This window comes from Paroedura picta, chromosome 10 (genome assembly GCF_049243985.1).
Source record: "Paroedura picta isolate Pp20150507F chromosome 10, Ppicta_v3.0, whole genome shotgun sequence".
In the NCBI taxonomy this organism is placed as follows: domain Eukaryota; kingdom Metazoa; phylum Chordata; class Lepidosauria; order Squamata; family Gekkonidae; genus Paroedura; species Paroedura picta.
The window spans coordinates 60256206-60279003 of NC_135378.1; the positions used below are offsets into that span (position 1 = coordinate 60256206).

The window sequence follows — 22798 nt, forward strand, 5'->3', positions numbered from 1 at the left end:
CATTACCTGGATGTTGCAGATGTGATGATATCACTTACAGTACATGCTGGAAATTATGTCATTGGCAATGTAGTCTGGGCCACCCTTTCTCTCCTGGTAATTCCCCCCCCCCAGCCTGCTGATGAGTAACAGGGGGCAGGGCCCTAGTGGCATGGGATCCTTGCCTTCTCTGAAGGAACCTGGCAATTCTAGTTCCTCCTTACAAAAGATACAGTAATAATTTCACTGCATTATCTTACTCTATAACAGTTTCAAAAGTCTATCTGATATAATGCGTAGTAGTTAAAATCTACAGATAATAGAACTTAAAATCAAAATAATCTAAGAAGGAAGCTTCAGCCTCCAGTGAAGAGTCTTCCCTCTATTACATCACAGGAATCATGATCCATCTCTTCATTTATCTTGACACCTAGATGTCAGGTCCAGCTGAAGAAACTGATATAAATCATAACTGGGGCGTGTTAGATTTAAGTTTACAATAGAGACCAAGATGAAATTTGAAGAGCTTGACAATTAGGCATAAAAACTGAACTGTCAAATAAAACTATAGTTAGAAGTACCTATAAAATCGTAGTGGGGCCATGTCCTCATTTAAAGAATTCCTATGAAGATTTTGCTAAAGATTAGAGGGACCTTTCCTTGGACCCAGAATGTCAGTTCTTTCTTTCCTCAAAGTGCCCTCTTGCTCATGGGAAACTCTTTTACTTACTAAGGCATACCTTTGAAATAAGAGCCTCTTGTAGCACAGAGTGGTAAGGCAGCTATCTGAAAGCTTTGCCCATGAGGCTGGGAGTTCAATCCCAGCAGCCGGCTCAAGGTTGACTCAGCCTTCCATCCTTCCGAGGTCAGTAACATGAGTACCCAGCTTGCTGGGGGGTAAATGGTAATGACTGGGGAAGGCACTGGCAAACCACCCCGTATTGAGTCTGCCATGAAAACGCTAGAGGGCGTCACCCCAAGGGTCAGACATGACCCGGTGCTTGCACAGAGGGATACCTTTACCTTTGGAACTCATGGATCCCATGTAGCTAACACATAAAATATAAGTAACAATAATAACAAAATCAAAGAACAAGAACAAAATCTTAAAATCCCACAACAAAACAAGTTTTACAAAAAAGCATGAGGGAGATAAAAACAAAGATATAACAACAGTGGTGGCGGATCTACACACGTTTCTATAAATAAGTCCATGTGAAATTACCATTGATGTGCCATGGATTCAAATACTGTTATAAGGTCTCCAATCCATTCATTTACTAGAGGAAGGCTTTTATCTTTTAGTGGTTATAAATGCATGAGGGGTTCACTTCATGTAAACTTGGTGATAGAAAATGTTTGATGCTCTCTTGTTCACCTACATATATATTAAGTTTATTCCCAGTGAATGAAGCGAAATACCCACACAATGTTTTGTAAATATACTTTATAATAGCAATTTGGGTTCAATAACTGGCAGCTGTAGCTCATCTTTTTTCAGACATAAATCCCATGCCTGATATTTTGAACAGCCACTATCAGCTAAGGTTTGATAATACTCTAATTTATTTATTTTTATATTTTTAGGCCGCTGCTCCTGGCCTGCTGGCTAACAACAATAAAACAACAGTAAAACATAAACCCCCCCACCAACCCACAGCTAAAAATCACAGCCAAATCCCTCTTCCTCCCCCCTCCATCTACCCAGCCTCCAGAGATGAGGTTATAGAGGAGCCTCTGATTTGTCAGTGCAAAAATAACATCAGTAAGTGACTTACAAATTTAAGATATGGAGAGTTTGAACATTTTGTTTAAACTTCTCTAACTACTACTATCCCATGGTAAATCATAGCCTGACTCACAACCCAAAAGGAAAGCATACAAAAACACAAAAGGCACATCGCTATTTTGCAAACATATGTCTTTATTATAAAAATCTTTACAAAAATAGTTTATGCCGTTTTCATAAACAAAATGGTAAATTCGTCCTTTGTCTAAGGGTATTCACAAAAAGATCAATTTTACTTTAGAACAATTTTAATTTCATTATACATAAGCACTTTTTTGTTATTAAAATTGTTATAATAGCCCTTTAATACAAGGGTTCCTCCCCTTTTTTCAATGTATAAAGTCACAGAAGGTAACTCCAAATACAGATTACCTTCTACACAACGTTATCTATTCAGTCTTACAATACACACCCTTGACTGAACTCTAGACAAGTACACAAAGTAGTTTTATGTAGTGGTTCATTTTCAGAAACCATCCCAGAGTCCAAATGGCTTTTTGAACTTGGCAGCCAGTTTAAACGATACTTGCATGATTTAGAGGAGCACCTTCCAAGAAGAAAATTTGAAGATATAGACAGGAATGCATAGTGGTAATGGACATTCACTATTCTTGAATTCAGTCCTCATGTGTACAATCTGTCACTATAAAGTTATGATACAATTGAGATAAATACCCTGACTGATTTTTTAAAACATGATTTTGAGAAGCTGACTGCTGATACTTCCAACTGCCAATAACCTGAAACGTTTTTCCAAATGGGAAGGTTATTTCAGAGAAATGCTTCAAAAAAAGAAATCACCCAGCATACTAGCAAAATTTAACTTGTATCTGTGCACCTCCAGTGCCTTGGAAGGTTTCCAGTTCTGCTCATGACAGCTGTATAGATGAACAGTATTATAGAGCTAAGCCAAAGGATAGCTTGAAGGCCAATTCAACAGTAACCTCTGTGACAGATTCATGAAAACAGACATAAAACTCCCGAGGCTTTGGATCTAGAAAGAGTCTCCTGCAAAAAACAAAACAAAAACAAAGTTCAGATTCAGAACAAGATCATCAGACTACTGTAAAAACAGGCTATGTTTTTGCAAGGTTTTAGCCAAACTATGCATCAGGACGTTCATGGCAAAATACCAGAATACCCCTTGAAATCTTTCATTATAACCTTTCCTACATAAACTTTTACTCCCAACCTGAATTCAGCCTTTTCTACATTTTCAGTCCAAACTGTGCAGGAGATACCTTAGATGAGATCCATGGATAGGAAAGAGGGACTAATTTGCCTATATGAGCATCATTTATGTTGATTCATACAGGTTTTGGACAAGAAAGGAATCTGAGGATTTGAGAAGCATTACAAGTCTGCAGGAAGACCGCTTGGCATATTAAAGTTTGCTTACCCTACAACCCAGTACATTATAGGAGGCGGTGGTTTCTTTTGGTCAGTCCACTTGTCAGGTGAACATTCAAACAACACTCCATGCTCTCTTACTTGATGTAGTCCAGAATTTGCTTTTTTGGATTCTGAACTTTTCCTAGTACCTGCAGTCTTTTTCGTCTGCAATGAAATTGAAGTGGGTGGTTAATGAAACTTGAATCAGTGCTTTGAACAAAAGAGAGAAAAATTGCTATTGCCAAGTGTGACAATCCATAATCAGCAAATATTTCATTCTAAATGTACAGTGAAAATAGTACATTCTAATATGTGACAATCTCTTGATAGTCAACTCTACTGCACCTGGATTTTTTTAAAAGATGTCTAGACTCAGAGGTACTGTTTCTTTTTGGATATTTCCCTTGAATGTTTGCTCTCAAACTGACTTTGTTACAGCCAAAAGTACGCTAGGCATAATGCCAGAGCAGAGACAAACGATGAAAAACTTCCAGAAGATCCTTCTTAGCTAGAGTTTCTTACTAAAATTAGCTGCTGATGGACTTTACTTGAACTATGTTTTGCTATCTTTATTCAGTTTTTATTATATACCAAAAGGTGGTATCTGTGTTCTTTCAAAATGTGGCATAAGGACAGGCTCATTTTTTATATTTCCACATAAATTATATTTGAAGGAGACAGAAGTGCATATAAACTGATTTCTCTTCTCATATGCTATACTAGCTGCTATGCTACAATGTTGTTGACTAAAGACAGGGGGATATGGTATGCAGTAAGCCAACACACAATGTAAGCTCTCTGTACAAACGGACACAACTGTCATAGAAATCAAAAGATAATCAGCAAGCATTTTGCCAAAGTTATAAAAAATATTGCTATATAAGAAGTCCAACCTTCTCTGCTCTAAAGGAGTGCTGTCAGCTTTCTTTTAGACTGTTTATGCACTTCACTGCCCCAGCTCCTGTGCCAGAGCACAAACTGGGGGCGGATGAGGTGCACCAGGCCAAATGCTCCCCCACGTGGGTGCAGGAAAAGGTGGGGCAACCTGCCACGACTAAAACTTCAGCCTGCAGCCTGTCATGAACCCTCCAGTGCGTAAACGGTCTTAGAAGAGCAAACCATCTCCAGACATAGACATTCTTTCAAACAGCAGCCCTGCTAGGAACCTGCAGTACCTTAAGCTTATCAGTTAAACTTATCATTGCAGGCTTTTACTCCTGCCTCAAAAGAGAAAGTATTTAATAATGGAAACATCCCTCTCCCAAGTCATTCAAGATAATGGGGTTATACTTCTCTCATTATGGTTTGCTGAAAAAGGGAACGGATGGAAAGACAACAGCGATGGAAGTTCTTTATTAGCTGGGGATGGAGAGTTCCCCCGAGCTGTGCTACTTCAGTGTGTGTTGGAGTGATAAAAATTCCATGCATTGTTTCTAGAGCAATATAGTGGAACAGGGTGTTCTCAGGACCAGATGTCAACCTTCAGGAGGAAAAGAAAGACATTATTCGACTGCGGGTTCTAAACCCATATTAAATTCACGACTGATGAGATGTGTGGCTTGATTAAGTTAGTAACATATGATTAATAACAAGAGCACACATTTGGACTCAGAGTTTACCAGAATCAATAAGGTCTTCTTCCCAAACGCTAATTAAGAAGAATGAGACAGAAATTTGCTGCACTACTCTGAAAAAAGAGAGGATGTAAAAAATAAGGAACAGATTCCTTAAAAAGGTGATTCAAAATGCAATAATGAACTATCAACATTTTGCATGTTGGAATCCTAATATACAATAATGGCTGGCAGTGCTCTTTTACACAATGTTGCTGATGCTTTTAAAATAGGATCTGGCATCTGAGAATTCAAAGTGTGCTCGTGTTTGTTGTGGGTTGCAATGGGGAGCAGGAAACTGGATAACCTGTGAAGAAAGAAAGCCTCAAGACAGACACCCTTCATGCTGACATGGAATAAGGCAAAACCGTTGAAGGATCTCAAAGGTATTTCTGACCCCCATTTTTCTTCTTACGAAGATCTGTCCTGTTTCCAAGCTCTGTAGCAATGAGAGCCAAAAGAACAAATACTCTAAAAAAAAATCGTGTACCAATTACAAAAAGAAAGTGAACACCCAAGCTTCTACAAGACTCTTATAAAACCTAGAAAAATTTTCTGCTGGGGTTTTCAGCCAGCAGCCAACAAAAAGCAATCCCTTCTTCCTAACCTATGTTTTAACTGCTGTTTTTATGTTTTGTATGTATTTTAACTGTGTTTTAAATTGTTTTATTGATGTCCGTATGGAGGGTTGATCTTAATGATTTTAAAATATGATGTTATGTTGTTAGCCACTTTGGTGGCCTTTGTTAAGGCAGAAGGGTGGCATACAAATTTTGTAAATCCATAAAAAATAAAAGACAGCAAAGGCGATTCACAGACCAAAGTTAATTAGCTGTAAGAAAAATGTACACCGGCTGATTCATTTAGACTGGGTTCTTACTTGGATTTCACTGAAAAGAAGTCTCCACTCTGACCTGCCCCATTCCCAGGCCAATCATTATGGCGCTAACCATAAAAGAATTCTTTAGCCGGCAAGGAGGGCAGACACACAGGAAAAGGGATACACTGCTGCCACTACTAACAAAAACAAATTAATAGCTCCTTACTTTAAAACATTGTACAATTCAGTCTCCTTAACTGAAAGGTTCTTTTTCAGGCTTCCTAGATTAAATGGATTGGGAAGAATATTTTTCTTTTTAGTGATCTGAAAAAAAAAACAAGCAGAAGAACTTTAGTTAAAATACAAGCAATCAAAGATACTTGTTTAATTAACAGTTATATGAAAGCTTGAACAATCTGCATATTTTGTGAATATCTACTGAGCTGTAACAGTTCAATGAAGAAGAGCTGGTTTTTATACCCTACTTTTCACTACCCAAAGGAGCCTCAAAGTGGCTTACAACTGCCTTCCCTTCCTCTCCCACAACAGGCACTTGGTGAGATAGATGGGGCCGATAAAGCTCTGACAAAACTGCTCTGTAAGAAGAGTACTATTAGGGCTGTGACTAGCCCAAGGTTACCCAGTTGGCTGCATGGGGAGTAGCGGGGAATAAAACCCGGTTTTCCAGATTAGAAGCTGCTGTTCTTAACCACTACAAATGATGACACATCATTTTTTGAAAGCTTCTCCATTTCCTTATTTTGTTTTTTTTAAATCAACCTATGCACAGTTTGTATTACAAATAAGTTTTGCCCTATTTATGGGAAATGGATATAGATTTTGGCATAAATCCACATGCTGCACTTTTACTACATTTAGTTAGTTGATACTTGCATATTTTACAGTGAAATCCTAAACTGAGTTATACCTTCTCATTGACTTAAATGGTCTTTGAAGGGTATCATTATGCTTAAGACTGCACTAGCTGTCTAGCTGCTCAGTATGGAAATAAAAGGAATGCCAAGTTCAGATTTCTCAACTTTGTTTTATTTTTTTGCCTGAACAGCACAGAAAAATCTTTGCAGGGAAAGTTACTGGTCCTAGTGGCGGTGGCTGGAAGCCACATAGAAGGAATAACAGCTTAGCTGAATATTCATAGAATCATAGAATCATAGAGTTGGAAGGGGCCATACAGACCATCTAGTCCAACCCCCTGCTCAACGCAGGATCAGTCCTAAGCTGATCCTTAACTACTGGATGTGACCGTAATAATTTACTGGCTTCATCCTGTGAGAAAGGCTCACCCACAAAACAAATTATACCACTATCACCAAAACCTGCCAACCAGACTATATTTATATCTGCATCCTGCAGAGCCATTTTAGGCTGGCCATGCCAGCCATTGCATCTGGAATTATATAGCCAGTAAGCCTAAGCAGTTCTGCTCAGAAATAAGTCCCACCTTTCAGGAACTTGTTCTGAGGATTGCAGCCACAGAAGCTTATGCAAAAGAAATAATATTAGGAAGGTGCCCTATGGGCGCAAACTGCTTCCTTTTCTCCTCCTCCTCAAGAACTGCTGCTGAAAATTTTTAGGCATCTTGTCATCTTTCCAGGATGAGGGACAAAAGTTTAGTGGGTGATTTAAAATCTACAGTACCTTAAATAGACTACTGCTTTCATCACATCCATCAGGACCTTTTGATTGTGAAGCATATGGATTAACACTCCCCTTTCCTCCTTCAGGATTGTCCCCATCATTCTTGGATCCTCCACTACCCCGTAAGGGACTCGTTTTATGTGTTTTTAAGGTAGAATCACCAAAAAGCATTTTTTTGCTTGCTGGTGAAATCACAGAATGTGAGGTGTTTTGCCATTTGCTGAGGAGAGGCAGTGGGGCCAGGCTTTCCAGCTTGTCACGCGATGAGGGGAGGAACCAGTCCACACAGGACACCAGTGGAGCAGAGGGTGATTCTAATCTCTCATCTATGCTGAGATCGATTCCCTCAAGTTGAAGGACTGTTGCTTTAACTTGATCCACATAGATGGAGTCTGGCCCAGGATTTCCAGTGGCTTTAGAGGAACAGCCTCCTGCCTCCAGCAAGACGCTCAGCATAAAGTGCTTCTGCAATCAGAAAAGCAAAATCAGGAAATCTATGGTAGATTTGCTAACAAAACATTTTCATGTAACGAGAGATACTTTTAGCAGCATGTCCTTTTCTCCCTCCGTAGAATCTTAGGCTATCCTCATTAACAGTGTGTGTTCTATCAGTTTTAACAATATGAAAAGAGATAAACATGCCCAGAAAACCTTACCAAGCCAACAATGAGTAAAAAGTATCTTGCTTCAGGTTCTCTGTATCCATCACATGGACTTTTACATGACTGAAGATGGTGCTGAGGAAACACTTCTCGCCATATTACTAACTGACCAATCCGCTGCTCTGCTGCCAAGGATAAGAGGCAATAATGCCGGCTGTACAGAGCAATATCAGTAAGGTCCTCCTTCGGCAAGTGGTTACTGATCAAATAGCCCTGAATTAAAAGCAAAGAGCACATGCAGAGTGAAAAGATACTGTACACCACTCCATGCCTTTATTCTGGCAACATTTTCCTTGATTCATGTTATCTTTGTAGAAGAAATGATAGTGACCAAAGTCAAATTGCCAGGAATCAAGCTGGGTGTCCATCGGATTCCTGAGGAACTGGGCCTTCTTCTCCCAAACAAAGCAAATACCTAGCCCTCAAAGCTGCATGAGTCTGGCAAAGCCTCTGCGATTCGAGGGGTGGGTGGATTAATGAACCAGTGAGGTTTTTTGCCAGCCCACAGTACATTTTTCTTCCTCCTATGGGCTTGGATAACACTCCTTTGCTCTGACATATTAGTAAATATCCCATCGTCTACTCCTCCTTGCTATTACCATACTTTGCTATGAAGAGTGTCTAAAACAAGAGAGTTAACACTTCTACTGATGACAAATCAGATTTCTTTAGAAAGCAAAATGTGTCACAATCAAACTAGAGGTAATAACAAAGATTTCCTGCTTTTTAAAAAAGCTTTAAATGAGAATTATGCTACATCTTGATTTAAATTGGAGTAGTGACATTTGGAGGTGGACAAGATGCATAAGAAACAAATGAAGTATCCCTTAGATCAGTGGTCCCCAACCTCTTTATCACCAGGGACTGGTCAACTCTTGACAATTTTACTGAGGCCCGGGAGGGGGGAGGGGGTAGTCTTTTGCTGAGGGACGTCACCGCAACTGCCTGAGCCCCTGTTCCACTTGCTTTCCTGCCAGTGCCCGACTTCCTGCCGCCCACTGCCAGCAGCTGCTGCGCAGTGCCACGCTGAGGGGGAGCCCCAGCCATGGCGGCCGCTGGAGAGTACCAAAGGTGAGCCAGTGGCAGGGCAGCCCCCGAGGCAGCAGCCGGGGAGGAGGATGAGGAGGAGCTGTAGCCCAGTACCGGCTGATCTATGGACCGGTACCGGTCTGTCGACCGGGGGTTGGGGGCTGCTGCCTTAGATTAATCCAAACGGTTGGGGAACTTCTGAGAATTACTTTTGCTGCCTGTTTTGCATAGTGATACACACATTCACTAAATTCACAAAGTGGGGGGTAAGTGAAGGCTATAGTTGAAAGAAGCTTGATAAACATGTGAGCCTAGGAAGATTTAATTATAATTCAGCAACCTCATTTACTAAGAAAGTGATGCAAAGAACTAAAGAGAAATCTTGTAATTGTTTCATTTATTGCAACGATTAATCAATACCTGTTACTTCCACATTACAGCTCCATTTAGAAAAATAATCTTGATTGTTATTAGGTTTATTAGCATTGGTATTTTGAGGTTACCATTTTTTTAGCATCCCATGTTTTCATACTGTTACCTTATAGAAGAGGCATGAGCCCAAAATGGTATACAGTCGTCTCATGTCATAGTAATCTTCAGACTGTAAACAAAGCACAATGAAGTCAGAGCTTCTGGTTTTAGTTGATCTACACAATGCAACTCAAGGGTAGCTCTAGAAAGGCCAGTGTTACTCTTTGAAGCCTCAGTGTTACTCTTTGACTAGCAGCTGGCAGCGAGGTATGGCCATCAAGCAAGGGTCTTCGGATTCTCAAAAGCAACCCTGGCATGAATGACCATTATACCACTTTGAAATAATCAACTGGCAATGTAAGAGTTTAGTTATACCAGTGGACATGTACTGAGTAAGGCTAGTACAAACATATAATAAAACCTGTTAAAGCTTGAATCCTTACCAGTTCTGCAAAGTCTCCTGCCTCCAAGTCGCTCAGAGCTGTATCAATTTCCACCTGAAACATGTAAGGAATAAATGGACACACATTACCAGGATTAAATTTGGTAGCAAACACAGGGGGTATCATGCATTTCAGTATTACCACCATGCTAAAGGAGAATGCCCCATAGAGTACAGAGAAAAACAAATTGCATATGCTGATAGGGAATAACAGCGACATCTAGGATCAAGCTCTTACAAATTGCTACACCCTTGGGTCTAAAACCATCCAGCAGTTGCACATTTGAACCTTCTAAAAATGAAAGAAAATTATTTGCAGTCTCCCCAAACCCACAGCTCAGCATAAAAACAATGTCAATCTCATTTTTTCATGGATTAAAACATGAAGGCAGTCGATTCCTTCGAAATTTGGCAAAGCTTTAGTATCCAACTGAGTTATTAGAAAAATCTTTCAAAGAGGATTTAGTTTTTGTCTCTATGGAAATTTCCAAAACATTCTCACACATTCTGTCCAACCCAAGAACCATTAAAGCTGAACACTTCAGCAATGATAAGTACCACTTGTTAGAGTTTTACAGGAAATCACATTTATTTATGTATTTGAAAAACAGTCTCAGGGATTCAAGCCCAAAACATGCACTGTGCTAAAAGAGCACTAAGTCTGTAAAGAGCCTAGGGCACTCCCAATGTGGTATGTAAACACGGTATCATGACAAGAAACACTAGTTTTAACCGGTACTGTTAAAATTGCCAACCACACAGTTAGTGCTTAAACAATTAGATTTCTCAATTTTTCCTTGATCCAGATTTTAAATGAATTTTTGTTCCACACAGGACAAACACAATTTCCTGTCATTAGCTACCTTTTTAATGTGATTAAAAATGACCTTACAAAAATAAAACTTTGTACCATGATACCAGTACAAGTTTTGCAATAAAGCAGCATTTAAATGTTTCATAAGCCCAGTAGACAGAGACTGATTATGGGTGGCACAAAACAGCACATGGGTCATAGTTTTAGAATTGGTATTATACATTAATTCCTAAATGGATGTGACTAAATGGAACCTCCATGGTCAGAGGCAGATAACCTCTGAATCCATGTGCTAAGAGGTAACAGCTGGGGAAGGCCTCAGCCGCTATCCTGTTGTTGGCCCTCCAGAGGAATTGGTTGGCCACTTTATGAGAAAGGATATTGGGCTCGACAGGCCACTGGTCTGATTCATAAGGCTCTTCTTATGCTTTTACATTACTTCTTCTTGTGTGTGTGTGGGGGGGGGCATTGTAGGGCAAGGGCAGCAGGACTGAAGGAACCTGAAGGAACCCACTCAGGCAGCATTCTCAGGGAGGCTGTACCATCACTTCTTGGGCAGCTGCCCATGAAGCTCATTGGGTGATTTTGGGCCAGTCACACTCAAACTAACCAACAACACTAGGTTGTTGTAAAGATACTACAAGATAGAAGAGAACAATGTACACCACTTCGTACTACTTGGAGAAAAAGTGTGATAAAAATGTACAGGATAGGTGTATGGGATGGGTTCAGTTCTAGAGTATGTTTGGAGGTTGGAATCACACATCTGTGATATACACTAATCCAGGCCTTGACCATTTTCCTTTGGATCTAGAAGCCAGACCAAAATTTAGGTGACAGATTAATCTATAAAAAACACAATTGTATTTTCTAGAAATTATTATAGAGAGATATTAGAAGCATTGTTTGGAATCAAATCCCTGAAGATTTTAGAAGCATGATTTGTGTTTGATCAGCTGAAAGCAGAGTTTGCAACTCAATCTGAAAAACATAAACTACAAGTACTGATGTCATATTTCTGTAACTGTCAGCTTTAGCACCTGAATCATGAGTGAACTAAGCTTTAATACGATGAAGCAAAATCCAGGTACACAACTGAAAAGTGGCCCTTGTAGCATTCACTGTACTGATAAGACACTGCTTATTTCAAAGGAATTGATAGCAGTAGGACTCAGTCCTATGAAGATTCCCCATGAACTTACAAAATTTGATGCATCTAATGTGTCATCTTGTGCTAAAAGAGTAAGTGGGATTACCTTGATTTCTTGTGGCAGTGACAGCCACCGTACTCCAGGGAAGTTGTATAAAAATAATGCACTGCATGCATCATAGTGATGGGAACCAGGGCTGACACTTGAGTGGAGCCTGGCAGGTTGAAGGGCTTGCTGGAAGAACAGGCAGAAAAAGTGATCCATCCGGGAAAGGTTTTCCATCTGACAAAAAGCACTGAATAAAAAACAAAAATCAGAACAACAAAAATGTGCCACTGTTTTTGCTTTTTGCAGTTAATCTGGGCTTGAGCCCCTAGGGGGAAAAAGCAGAGGTTATATGATGCAGGTCTATGGAAAAACAGTTTCTAAGTGTGCAAGAAATGCAGGAAAATGACTTACGCACATTTCAGATTTTCATGCAATTTGATTAAAATAATATTTTAATTATGCCTCTGGAAAAGGTGCAGAAATTATCCTTAAATGGGTGAAGATACAAGCTTTGAAGGCAGGCTATATCTATGTACATGCTAGAACAGTTGAGCTTAAACATCATGAAGAAAAAATGAAATTAATCAAAATAGTGGTTACAATGCTTCACTAGAATTGAGCCATGTTCCAAAGAACCAGTAAGCTTTTTTTTTTTTTTTTTTGCTCTTGCTCAAGCAGCAGTAGGACTGGGCTCAACAGGGTTCATGTCTCAACTTACAACTCCAGGAGTCTAGGGGTTGGTGAACTATTCAAGAAGCATTTATATTGGCCAAAACATGAACAGGCTTGATAATACGTAAGTATATTAAATCTTAGCAACTTATTTCTTGACTTAGAAGGCTCTCAAGTTGAAACAAACATGTTTCAACTTGTTCATGATGGGTATAAACCTAGTAAATTCTTGAGTTTATAAGTTTCCTCCCTCCGCCCCTCGTACAAAGATTGATGAGCAAAGTCTTCGGCTCACCTATATTAGTTACACTGTCCAATCCTGGCTTAGAATCCCAATTACTGAAGAAGAAACAAACCTGTATTAGTGGTTATGCCCTCATTTGGATTTTAAAATTGCTGCAGTGAGTTGAGGACTTCAACCAGTCATTTTCATACAAAAGGGGGGAAGTGAGTGCACAAACTCAAAAGCTAGTTTATAACAACAAACTGAGGTTTATCCCAAAATTGAGCCATAATCAGATATGCATTATGGCTTTGAATTATTTCTGTGAGCCCAAGACATTTATGAACATAAGCTTCTCAAAGAACATACTGATGTAAACAATTTCTGGAATTAAGAGGACTTTCAATAATAGTTTCGGAACTATTATTCCATGGAACAGAGGCAGCCCTCTGGAGGTGTGTCAACAAATCTGTGAGCAGAGTTTCGTCACCGCCTGGGGTTGGGTCTAATCAGGTTTAAATGGGGTTTGGGTTTAAAAGGGGTTTTGTAAGATGATTTTTAGATTGTGACCCGCCATGAGCCACTATGTGGGAGTGGCGGGATATAAATCGAAACATACATACATATATGGTATACAGATCTGCAGAATGAATAATCACTATGAAGCAGATTGTCTTTAAGAGTGCTTACCTGTCCAGAGAACCATACATGAATATTAATGTTCGTACCACATCTGCAGTCATGTTCCTTAGCTGAGAAAGAGGTACACTAGAAAATCAAAACAATCTAATCTGAAAAAAGGCACTTCTTCTTGTATAATAAAACAAAGACTTTCCTTGGATTTAACAGCCAAAAGCCCTTAGCATCCACCATGCAATTTTTTTTTAATTTGCAGGAAAATAAGCATTTCAGTTTCTGAACAATGTGAATTGTTGCCAAGTATCCAAACCAGAGAGTAATATATTTATCCCAAAACTTTTTAAAAATAGCAACTATATAAAGCAGTAAGAAATATACAATCCCATAGATGAAAATAAATAATTCATCCATTGTCTCATGAAGGGATAACTTTAAATCATCCCGTCATTTTGGCATATATTCTCATCTAAATCTGGGCACTGTCAAATAATAAAAATAAGACTAGAAAGTGAAAGAATCCTTATATACAATGTTATAATGTAGAGGAGAGCATTTATGTTTGCCATCAGTAATTAACAAACCTCAGTTTGGTTTTTTTTACAATCTTTTCCTGAGCAAATATAAAGATTCTATTTGGCAGAGTCTTCCTTATTAAAACTGGCTTTGTGAACAGGGAGCCTTGAATCAAATATTTTGACCCAATATAAAAAAGGAAAAATATAGACAAAAAGATGTGGTAGTGAATCTCAGTCAATAAGGTGAGTTCTAAATATAAATGAATACTGATGAAGCTAGATGAGATTTCTTTTGTTGTATTGTTCATAATCCAACAAAATTCAATTGCTATTAATGGTCATTGAGAATGGAACAGAACATGGCCTCTTTGGCAGCTGCAAGGCTTTGGAGTGTGTGTGTGTGTGTGTGTGTAGCTCTGTGCCTTGGGTCCCATCGACATTGCACCTTCAAGCCAAATGAAAATCACTTTAAAGTAGCCGTGGCAAACTTGAGGTGGCCACAAGTTCTGTCATGTTTATTATTATTATTATTATTATTATTATTATTATTATTATTATTATTAGATTTATTTCCCGCCTCTCCCAATAGGCTCGAGGCGGGTCACAACAACTAATCCCATTAAAATTCCCATTAAAATATCAATCTACTAACATGGCGGCTAAAAATCCCATCCCTCCCCCAAGCTCCGCTCTAATATCTTGTAAATCCAAATATCCAAAATATCTTGTAAATTTACCTTTCAGCTGGAAGGCCAATTACAAGGAGCTTGTCAGATTCCTTCCAGTAAGCCACATGAATTAATTTCCCACACAGAAACATAGATGAACTGTAAAAACCCAATGAAAAGCAGAGAACAATCACAAAAGTGGCCTGGCATGGAAACATAGAGGATAGGGTGCTCTCCCCTGAGGGAAAATGATAACTGCATAGCCAGTTGAACAACATCCACTGCCACCACTACTTAAGAAACAAACATATTTCCCCTTTACTTGCAACTCTGGCTTTTTCTATCAAAGATATCCAGCTTGGCGTAGTGGTTAAGAGCTAATCTAGAGAAGCAGGTTTGATTCCCCACTCCTTCACATGCAGCCAGATGGGTGACCTTGTTTTTCTCAGTGCTCTCTCAGGCTCACCTACCGCATGGGGTGTCTGCTGTGGAGGAGGAAGGGGAGGCAATTGTAAGCCACTTTGAGACTCCTTTGGGTAGTTAAAAACAGGATACAAAAAAAACAGCTCTTCTTTTCTTCATCTGTTATAGTTTTTTTTTTATTATTAGCTTTTTGTTATTCCCTTTTATGCAAATCCAACCAGCAGCTTCTTTCTGGCAGGCAAACAATGCCTTTCTCAAAGCCACATTTTAAAACTTGTCCCTACTAAACAACCAGAAAGGAAGGATATCTGAATTAAATAGACAACTATTTAAACAACTATTACCTGATTATATGAGCTCCTGTCACATTTTCCAGTATGTCACACAATGTTAGAAATATTCCTCTTACACTTTTCATTTTTTGAGAAGCTTCTGATATGGGATATTGGTAAAGGATTTCTTGCTGCCAAAAATGACAATGTGTATATTAGTTCAGAAAAAGAGCTACAGAATTAATTTTAGGATTAAGCTATACAAGGCATGGTTAGTAATATGTTCTCATGTCTGAAAACAAAGAATGTTTATTTTGTTTCTGCTAGAAATGCACAGCAGCCATATTACATATCACTGAAAAAATATATCAGTAAATACTACATATAATATGGTATTCTCTTTTCTATTAAGGCCTCTGTTTGTATAATGTAGTATTTCTTTGAGTCTGACCTACAATTGATAGGAATAAATGTGTAGGGTCCTAATAGCCATCATCATAAAGATAAAACACGTCCAGAAAATAATTCACATTCTGGTTTTTGCCAGTTTTAATTTTTTAAAAGTTCTTTAAGGAAGAAAGGTCTAAGTTTTTAGCAATGGAAAATTCATTTCTTCTGAAACCTTAGCAAGACTCCTCTATGGATATAAACAGAAATATGATGTAGCAAAGTTCTGTCATTTAAGAGAGACAGTGTAATTCATGAGTCCTGCAATTTTTTACTTATAAAAAACAATATGTACATTGCATTGCAACACAAGCATTTATTTTTGAAGACATTCTCTAAGAGGAGGAGGAGGAGAGAGAGCAGGACATGCAATTTCAGACTTAATTATCATTCTTCACTAACTATCATAGCTATGTCCTGAACCTCCCGTTCCTCTTTCTATCCAGGCATGGCCAAAACCCTGTTGGGAAAATACTCTTTTCAAATACTCTTTTCAAAAAGAGCTTTGAATCTCGCTATTCAGAGAACTGGCAGGTCTGTGCCTCTTTCTTCCCGTTTAATTATCCATTTCAAAATGCCCTGTTACCAACTAGGATTCTATGCATCAGTCTGTCTCACCAAGGAAGAAAAACATCTTTTTAAGTAGCAACATTGCATGAAATGGAAAAGAAAAGTCCTCTCGTACCTCTTATGAACAAAGGAACTTTCCAATGTTCATTTGTGAAATATCTATACCCTTTCCCAGGGAAAGAGAGGAAAAACACAGCAAAAGATCCCAACAGCAGCCTACAAACATTGCTGTGCTGTTAAGATCTAATGAGTGTCATTCCATAACATTAGTCATCTTCCAAGCAAGTAGAAAAGTGTCGTGTTTAATGGCTCTAAAGGCCAGGGATAACGGACTTAAGTGAAGAGACACTGATGCGAAAGCAGAGTTTTCTGAACAAAGCATTCTTCTATTAAATAGTTTGACAATAAATAAATTACATTTTAATTTCAGTTATCTTCATTTATAGCACAGTGAGCTTTTAAGAAGCCATTTCCTTCAACAGGCAGAACCTTGGCACTAAGAGAAGGAACTGAAAAGAATTCTCCGCATAGAATTGGCGGCTGAAAGACTCCTAAAACTAACAAGTACTGGACTTTGACGAAGGATGCCTTCTAAATGAGAGTCTTTTCACTACGAAAGGAGAGAACTGTGTGTGGTTCTGCTCCTTTAGAAAACAAGACAACCATAACCTCCATGAAATTTACTCACATTATACAGGCGAATGCCATGCTTCAACATGCATGAAGCCAACAAGGTCTCATGAATGTCTTGTTTTAGAGGAACATTTCATTTTTACTGGTACTGGCATCTCAGAGAATAAAATCCCATTTCATTCTACTGGAATCACTGCAATCATCCATTGCAAAGGTTGTGTCCCTTTGCTTGTGCCAAAGGAAAGCACCAGTAGAATGAACTGGAAAAATCAAATTCAATTTGTTTCTGGGCTCAACTGAAGTTGTTGGTATTGACCTTTAAAGCTCTGTACGTCATGGGACCAACTTAAGGACTGCCTTCTCCCATGTGACCCAACTTACTCACTCCAGCCATCCTGAAGGTCCTGCTTCAGTTGCTTCTGCCATCTGCGTACAGACAGGTGGCAACCCAGAAAGGGCCTTTTCAGTGGCACTAAAACTGTGGAACTCCCTTCCCACGAATATTCACCTGGCATACTCCAATAAAGGTTTTGGACCTCCTTTCTGGTCTCGTTTGTTTCTTTGTGTGTTTTAAAATGTATTTTATAATTTTAACTGTATTCTTAATTGTTTACAAAAATTAATGTCCTTCTGTTTGTCACCTTGTGGACCCGGACTGAGCAGAAAGGCAGCATAAAAATGTTTTAAATAAAATAACTATTTGGATGTTTTGTAAGACTTGTACATTTAAAAAAGTAAGATAAAAGGTAAATAGCTCAAATTGATCAAGCTGCAATGGTTTGAACAATATACTTTTAGCCACCCCAAATAATGATATTAAATTAGTAACATATGTGACTGACATGCTAACATCCTCCAACAATCACTCTGGCTTTCTGAGATTTCAGCAGGTCTTCTTACTACACTTAATGTTAAAACCACATAAGCTAGGAAGCTGCCTTTTAAATGAAGGCAGGAATTGCAGCATTAGTACAGTCCTCGATATTATACCTAGACTAGGAGCAAAGCCCATTGCATTCAGGAATACAACGGGTGCTAGATTGTGGGGGGTGGGGGTGGAAGAACTCTGCGGACAGCTTCTCCCCCTCCCCAGGACATAGAAAGGCTGGAGGCTGGAGGCAACCTGGGCAGGGAACTCACCAGCAGGGGCAGCTCTCACGTGGCAGGGATCTGCAGCCTCTGAGGGAAATGGAAGGAGGCAAGCCAGTTGAGGAGGAGGCACTCAGGAGCAGGACAGCCACCCTGAGTGGGTGTTAAGTGTGGCACTTAAGCCATGATACCAGCCCCTCCTCCAAGCCCTTACCAGAAATATTAAGTAGAACAGATACAGTTTTTTTTCTACTAGCTTGTTCATGGGATAAGTAAAGGCTTGATTCCTTCCCATATATTTAGAAGTAGAAACCTACCTCATCCTTAGAGGTATCTGAGTCCAATTTGAGTGAGAGGTACATAATAATATGAGGTATACTCTGGAGAGATAATTGTGGGTCCTTATCGTGGTCTTTCCATAGCAATTTGAGCAGGTTATTCATAGAGGATTGTGGGGGCTTATGCCTCTGCTGTGATGTTCCTTCCTGCTCAAATACTGATGGTTCAAATGTAAGTTTCACCTATTGAAAAAGTAAACATATTTTAATACAATATAATTAGAGACCTAATTTTTTCCCAGTCAGTTCTTTAAATATGTTCATGTGAATTATCTATAATGGAAAATCTATTCAGCATGAAGATCAGCAAATTAAATTCATTTGAAGCTTCATCTGGTTCATCTGACTCAGTGTTGTTAACCTGGACCCAGTGGCTCTCTGGGATCCTTGGTAGAGAAAGATCTTTCTCATTACAATCTAGGGGTTGACGCTGGGACCTGAGAGTCAGCATGGTGCAGTGGTTAAAGAGTGGTGGACTCTAATCTGGGGGACTGGGATTGTTTCCCTACTCTTCCACATGCAGCCAGCAGGGTGACCTTGGATTAGTCAGTTCTCTTAGAGCTGTTCTTTCAGAGCAGTTCTCTTAAAGCTCTTAAAGCAGACTGATCCAAATGCTTTTTATTACAAAGAAGGAAAGAAAAAAGAAAACTCACAATATATTACTATACCTGCATAGGACCTGGGATGCAAGATAATACCCTTTCTATATTTTCAGAGTTGACTTCAACATCATTTACTGCAACAAGAACATCTCCTGAGATTGAAAGCAAAAGCAGGATTTTAAAAAGGACTAGACACGCACCACGTGAGATAGTAGCTCTTAAAACAAGACAATACCCCCAAAAGAAAGTTGATGTCTGCTAAACCCCTGTCAAATTACAACTGAGAACTATTAATAAGTAACATTTCCTCATGAATTTTATCTTGCTATTTCATCATTACTATATGTTAAGTTATGTGCCTCTTGGGGCGCAGAGTGGTAAGCAGCAAAAATGCTGTCTGAAGCAATGCCCGTGAGGTTGGGAGTTCAACCCCAGCAGCCAGCTCAAGGTTGACTCAGCCTTCCATCCTTCTGAGGTCGGTAAAATGAGTACCCAGCTTGCTACTGGGGGGTAAAACAGTAATGACTGGGGAAGGCACTGGCAAGGCCACCCTGTATTGAGTCTGCCATGAAAACACTGGAGGGCGTCACCCCAAGGGTCAGACATGACTCGGTGCTTGCACAGGGGATACCTTTATCTTATATGATAAATTAAATAATAAACACGGACATAATACAATACCAGAGGGGACAGAACACAATTCCACAAAGAGAACTGAAGATTTTCTGGCAGTAATCATATTATTGTGCTTACTAGGCAGCTCTTCCTGTTCTCCGCAACAAAGAAATCTTTCATACTCTGCTGGACTCTCAGCAGTTTATTAAAAAATATTGATGTCATATATCAATCAATCACACTCCTAAACTGGGTGGGGAAATACTTGGGGATTTTGGAGGCAGAAGCTGAGGAAGGCAGGGCTTGGGGAGTGGAGGAACATCAGCAGAGTACAGTGATATACAGTTCACTGTCCATAACTGCCATTTTCTCCTGAGGGACTGATCTCTGAAGATCAAGTGTAATATTAGGAAATCTCCAGGCACTACCTGGAGGTTGGCAACACAAATAATCATATGAGACATCTTTGGAAACAACTGAGGTTGCTTCCACTTGGATAGTTCTTCATGTAGGTCTCAGTGCTACAGAGGTATTTGCAGTGATAACGGTCTATTCATGCTGCAGTATTTTCTAGAATTTTGTTGCCTTAACTATAATCTCCTTTCAATGCCAGAGGGCTTTATTCAGACTTTTAAGATGATCGGTTATTGACCCCTTGCTATAGCGTTACAATGTTATAAAAATCTATTCCCATAGTCTACTAAATCCAGGCTTTCATTACAAAAGGCTCTTGCCTTTTTTGTTGCGGAGTTATAAGGAGAAAAGTACAACCTGTGTGTTTACCCTAACATTTCTGCAGTTGTAAGGAGACAGAGACTTTAAAAATAAAATTAAGGAATTGGCACACTGTTTCAATAGATCTTTTCTTTATAGTGCTATTGTGCTTTAGCCACCTGGCTACCTGTCTGTTACTGAGGTCCGAAAAGCATGAAAAAGCTTCCTAGTGTTGGTGGGGATTAAGGGAATTAAAATGGTGCCATTGCGTTTGGAACCTATACAAATGTATGCCTTCACAACCACAGTGTTTAAGAACACTTTGTCTGCAATCTTTCTAAGGACATCATATCAAATAAAATTTGGATAAGTTATACCAAAGGAAGAAAAATGATAAATAGATAGTAGTGTCATGTGCATGATCCTGAATACAGTGTTCCTGTAAGGAAGCCAAGAGGAAGCAAAAATGGAAGTGGTTTTAAGCAGTGTATTATAAAGTAAGCACCGCTCAAAGAACAATATCTTATGAAACTGCCAATAACAAGGCAATGTGGGGAAAGCAACTTATCACCTTTAATGTGATAATGTACAAATTATTGGATTCTTAAAGAGTTAGGGAGGCTCTGAAGACGTGTTGGTAAGTCACTAAGGAGGGCAAAAATTCCTCCTTAACATATCCTTCATGTCTAGTTTACGAGCATCATTATTGGTCTAGCAAACATTGCTCATTCCTGGAAAGTGCAACACAAATAGCCAGATTTCAAATACACTGTTTATGAATCCTTAAGACATGCAGAAGTACATTGTGGCCTTACCATGTCTCCCTCTTTTACATATTTGCTCCTTTTTCAAGGGTCATTACTAGCTTGAATTTTGTTTGTTTTTTTGGCCATTAACAAATAAAATGTTGTTTCTGTCTACCTGTCCCAACCATCTAAAATTCTGAACATTTTGAAACTAACAAGAGACAACCATTAATTAAACAAGAAGCAACCCAACAGGAAAAAAACAGAAATAAAATTTTGCATACCAGTGTATGAAAGATTATTTTAGTACTAGAGATAAAGCCATTACACCCACAGAAACAACGGACACTAATATGCACACCTGCCCTGGGCCTTCCTAGGGGCTGGCTACATGGCAAAAGCTCCTACCCACCCCTGGACTCTTGAGGCCCTGCCAAGGAACATTCCCGACCCAGGGGTCATCAACCTCCCAATTCGGCCTGGAAATCTGGAATTGGAGGTTATCTGCAGACTCTAGAGATCAGCTCCCCAGGGGAAAATGGCTATTTTGGAGGGGGGACTCTGCAATAACAACTCCTCGCCAGGCTCCGGGAGATGAAAGGACTTTCTTGGAACCTGGGGATTGATGGAATTGCAGGTAATTTCCAGGCAATAGAGATCAGACTCCCTGGGGAAAAGGGCTACTTGGGAGGAGGGACTCTATGGCTTTGGATCCCACAGGCCTCAGTAAAATTATCAAGTGTTGACCAGTCCCCGGTGATAAAAAGGTTGGGGACCACTGCTCTAGGCAAGAACAGCACTGATACTATTCCAAGGACACAATCATACACTGCATTACATCTGCCTTGTTTTAACAGGTATGTTTTTCCTCCTGTACTTCTCAGATTTAAAAAAAATGGCTTATTTATTTGCCAGCGCTTCCCATTCAAACACTTGAGATTTAGGCCTGGATGAAAAATGGGGTAAAGAAGTTTCTTGAGTTTCACTGTAAGTTTTCACTGGATCTTTGCAATTTCAGCCTGCTGAAATTTTAACTTGGAAGGATCATTTCATTATAAGTTTAAATACATAGTTTCTTAATACTTTTCTTCCAGTTCTAAATATACAATGCTAACATATATTTTATTTTTACCAAATGCAAAATCTGGCACAGTTATTTTACTTTTTTTGAAAAGACTGATGTTTCAACTTAATTATGATTTATTCCTGCCAACTGCAGGGAATATGACTTTCATGCAACTATTTGCAATATGCCACATTTAAGTGTTCACTGCAGATCTATAATTTTGAAGAATTTTATATGAAAATTATATATGTGTATAAGATTTGGCAGGCGATGTAGCTGATTTGTTCATTCAAAGCCAAATGACTGAAAAAGAATAGAATCAAATCCAGGCTGGAATATAAAACAGTGGTTGATAACTTAGTTCTTCTTCCATTTTGCTTTTTAACAAAAGTTTTAATTTTTCCACAGCCCATTTCTCAGATTTTCTTATGCCTAAATAAAGTAGAGGTCTGTCAAATCAAAGCAACACATTTTTAAAAGACCTTTTCTGCACCTCAGAGTTGTTACTGATTCCCAGTGTGTTGAATCCACAGCTGCAAAAGGGCATTTATTTTAGAGATTTTTTTCTTACATTCGGATATGACCCTCCCCATGTGTTCTGCACTTCTTTGCAAAGGCGTTGTGTGTGGCCGTGTCATCACATGCCCCATCAGCAACAGAACCTCCTTTCTTTGTGCATGTGCAGTTACGTATAACA

The 22798-nt window shown here is 39.2% G+C and overlaps 1 protein-coding gene across 2 annotated transcripts in view; it reads right to left on the reverse strand.

Moving 5' to 3' along the window:
• Nucleotides 1-1883: 1883 nt before the first annotated feature.
• The window catches only part of INTU (inturned planar cell polarity protein), a 32901-nt gene continuing 11986 nt past the window's right edge, over nt 1884-22798 (reverse strand). For both annotated transcript variants that reach the window (XM_077300346.1, XM_077300345.1), the window contains exons 3-16: nt 19027-19112; nt 18338-18541; nt 15354-15472; nt 14656-14745; nt 13455-13532; nt 11927-12116; nt 9858-9911; nt 9482-9544; nt 7909-8127; nt 7253-7717; nt 5820-5917; nt 4451-4640; nt 3168-3325; nt 1884-2776 (exon numbers count right to left, since the gene is read on the reverse strand). In XM_077300346.1, coding sequence (XP_077156461.1) covers nt 2665-2776; nt 3168-3325; nt 4451-4640; nt 5820-5917; nt 7253-7717; nt 7909-8127; nt 9482-9544; nt 9858-9911; nt 11927-12116; nt 13455-13532; nt 14656-14745; nt 15354-15472; nt 18338-18541; nt 19027-19112 — 2126 coding nt within the window. In that variant the 3' untranslated portion in view covers nt 1884-2664. The remainder of the gene's footprint in view (nt 2777-3167; nt 3326-4450; nt 4641-5819; nt 5918-7252; nt 7718-7908; nt 8128-9481; nt 9545-9857; nt 9912-11926; nt 12117-13454; nt 13533-14655; nt 14746-15353; nt 15473-18337; nt 18542-19026; nt 19113-22798) is intronic.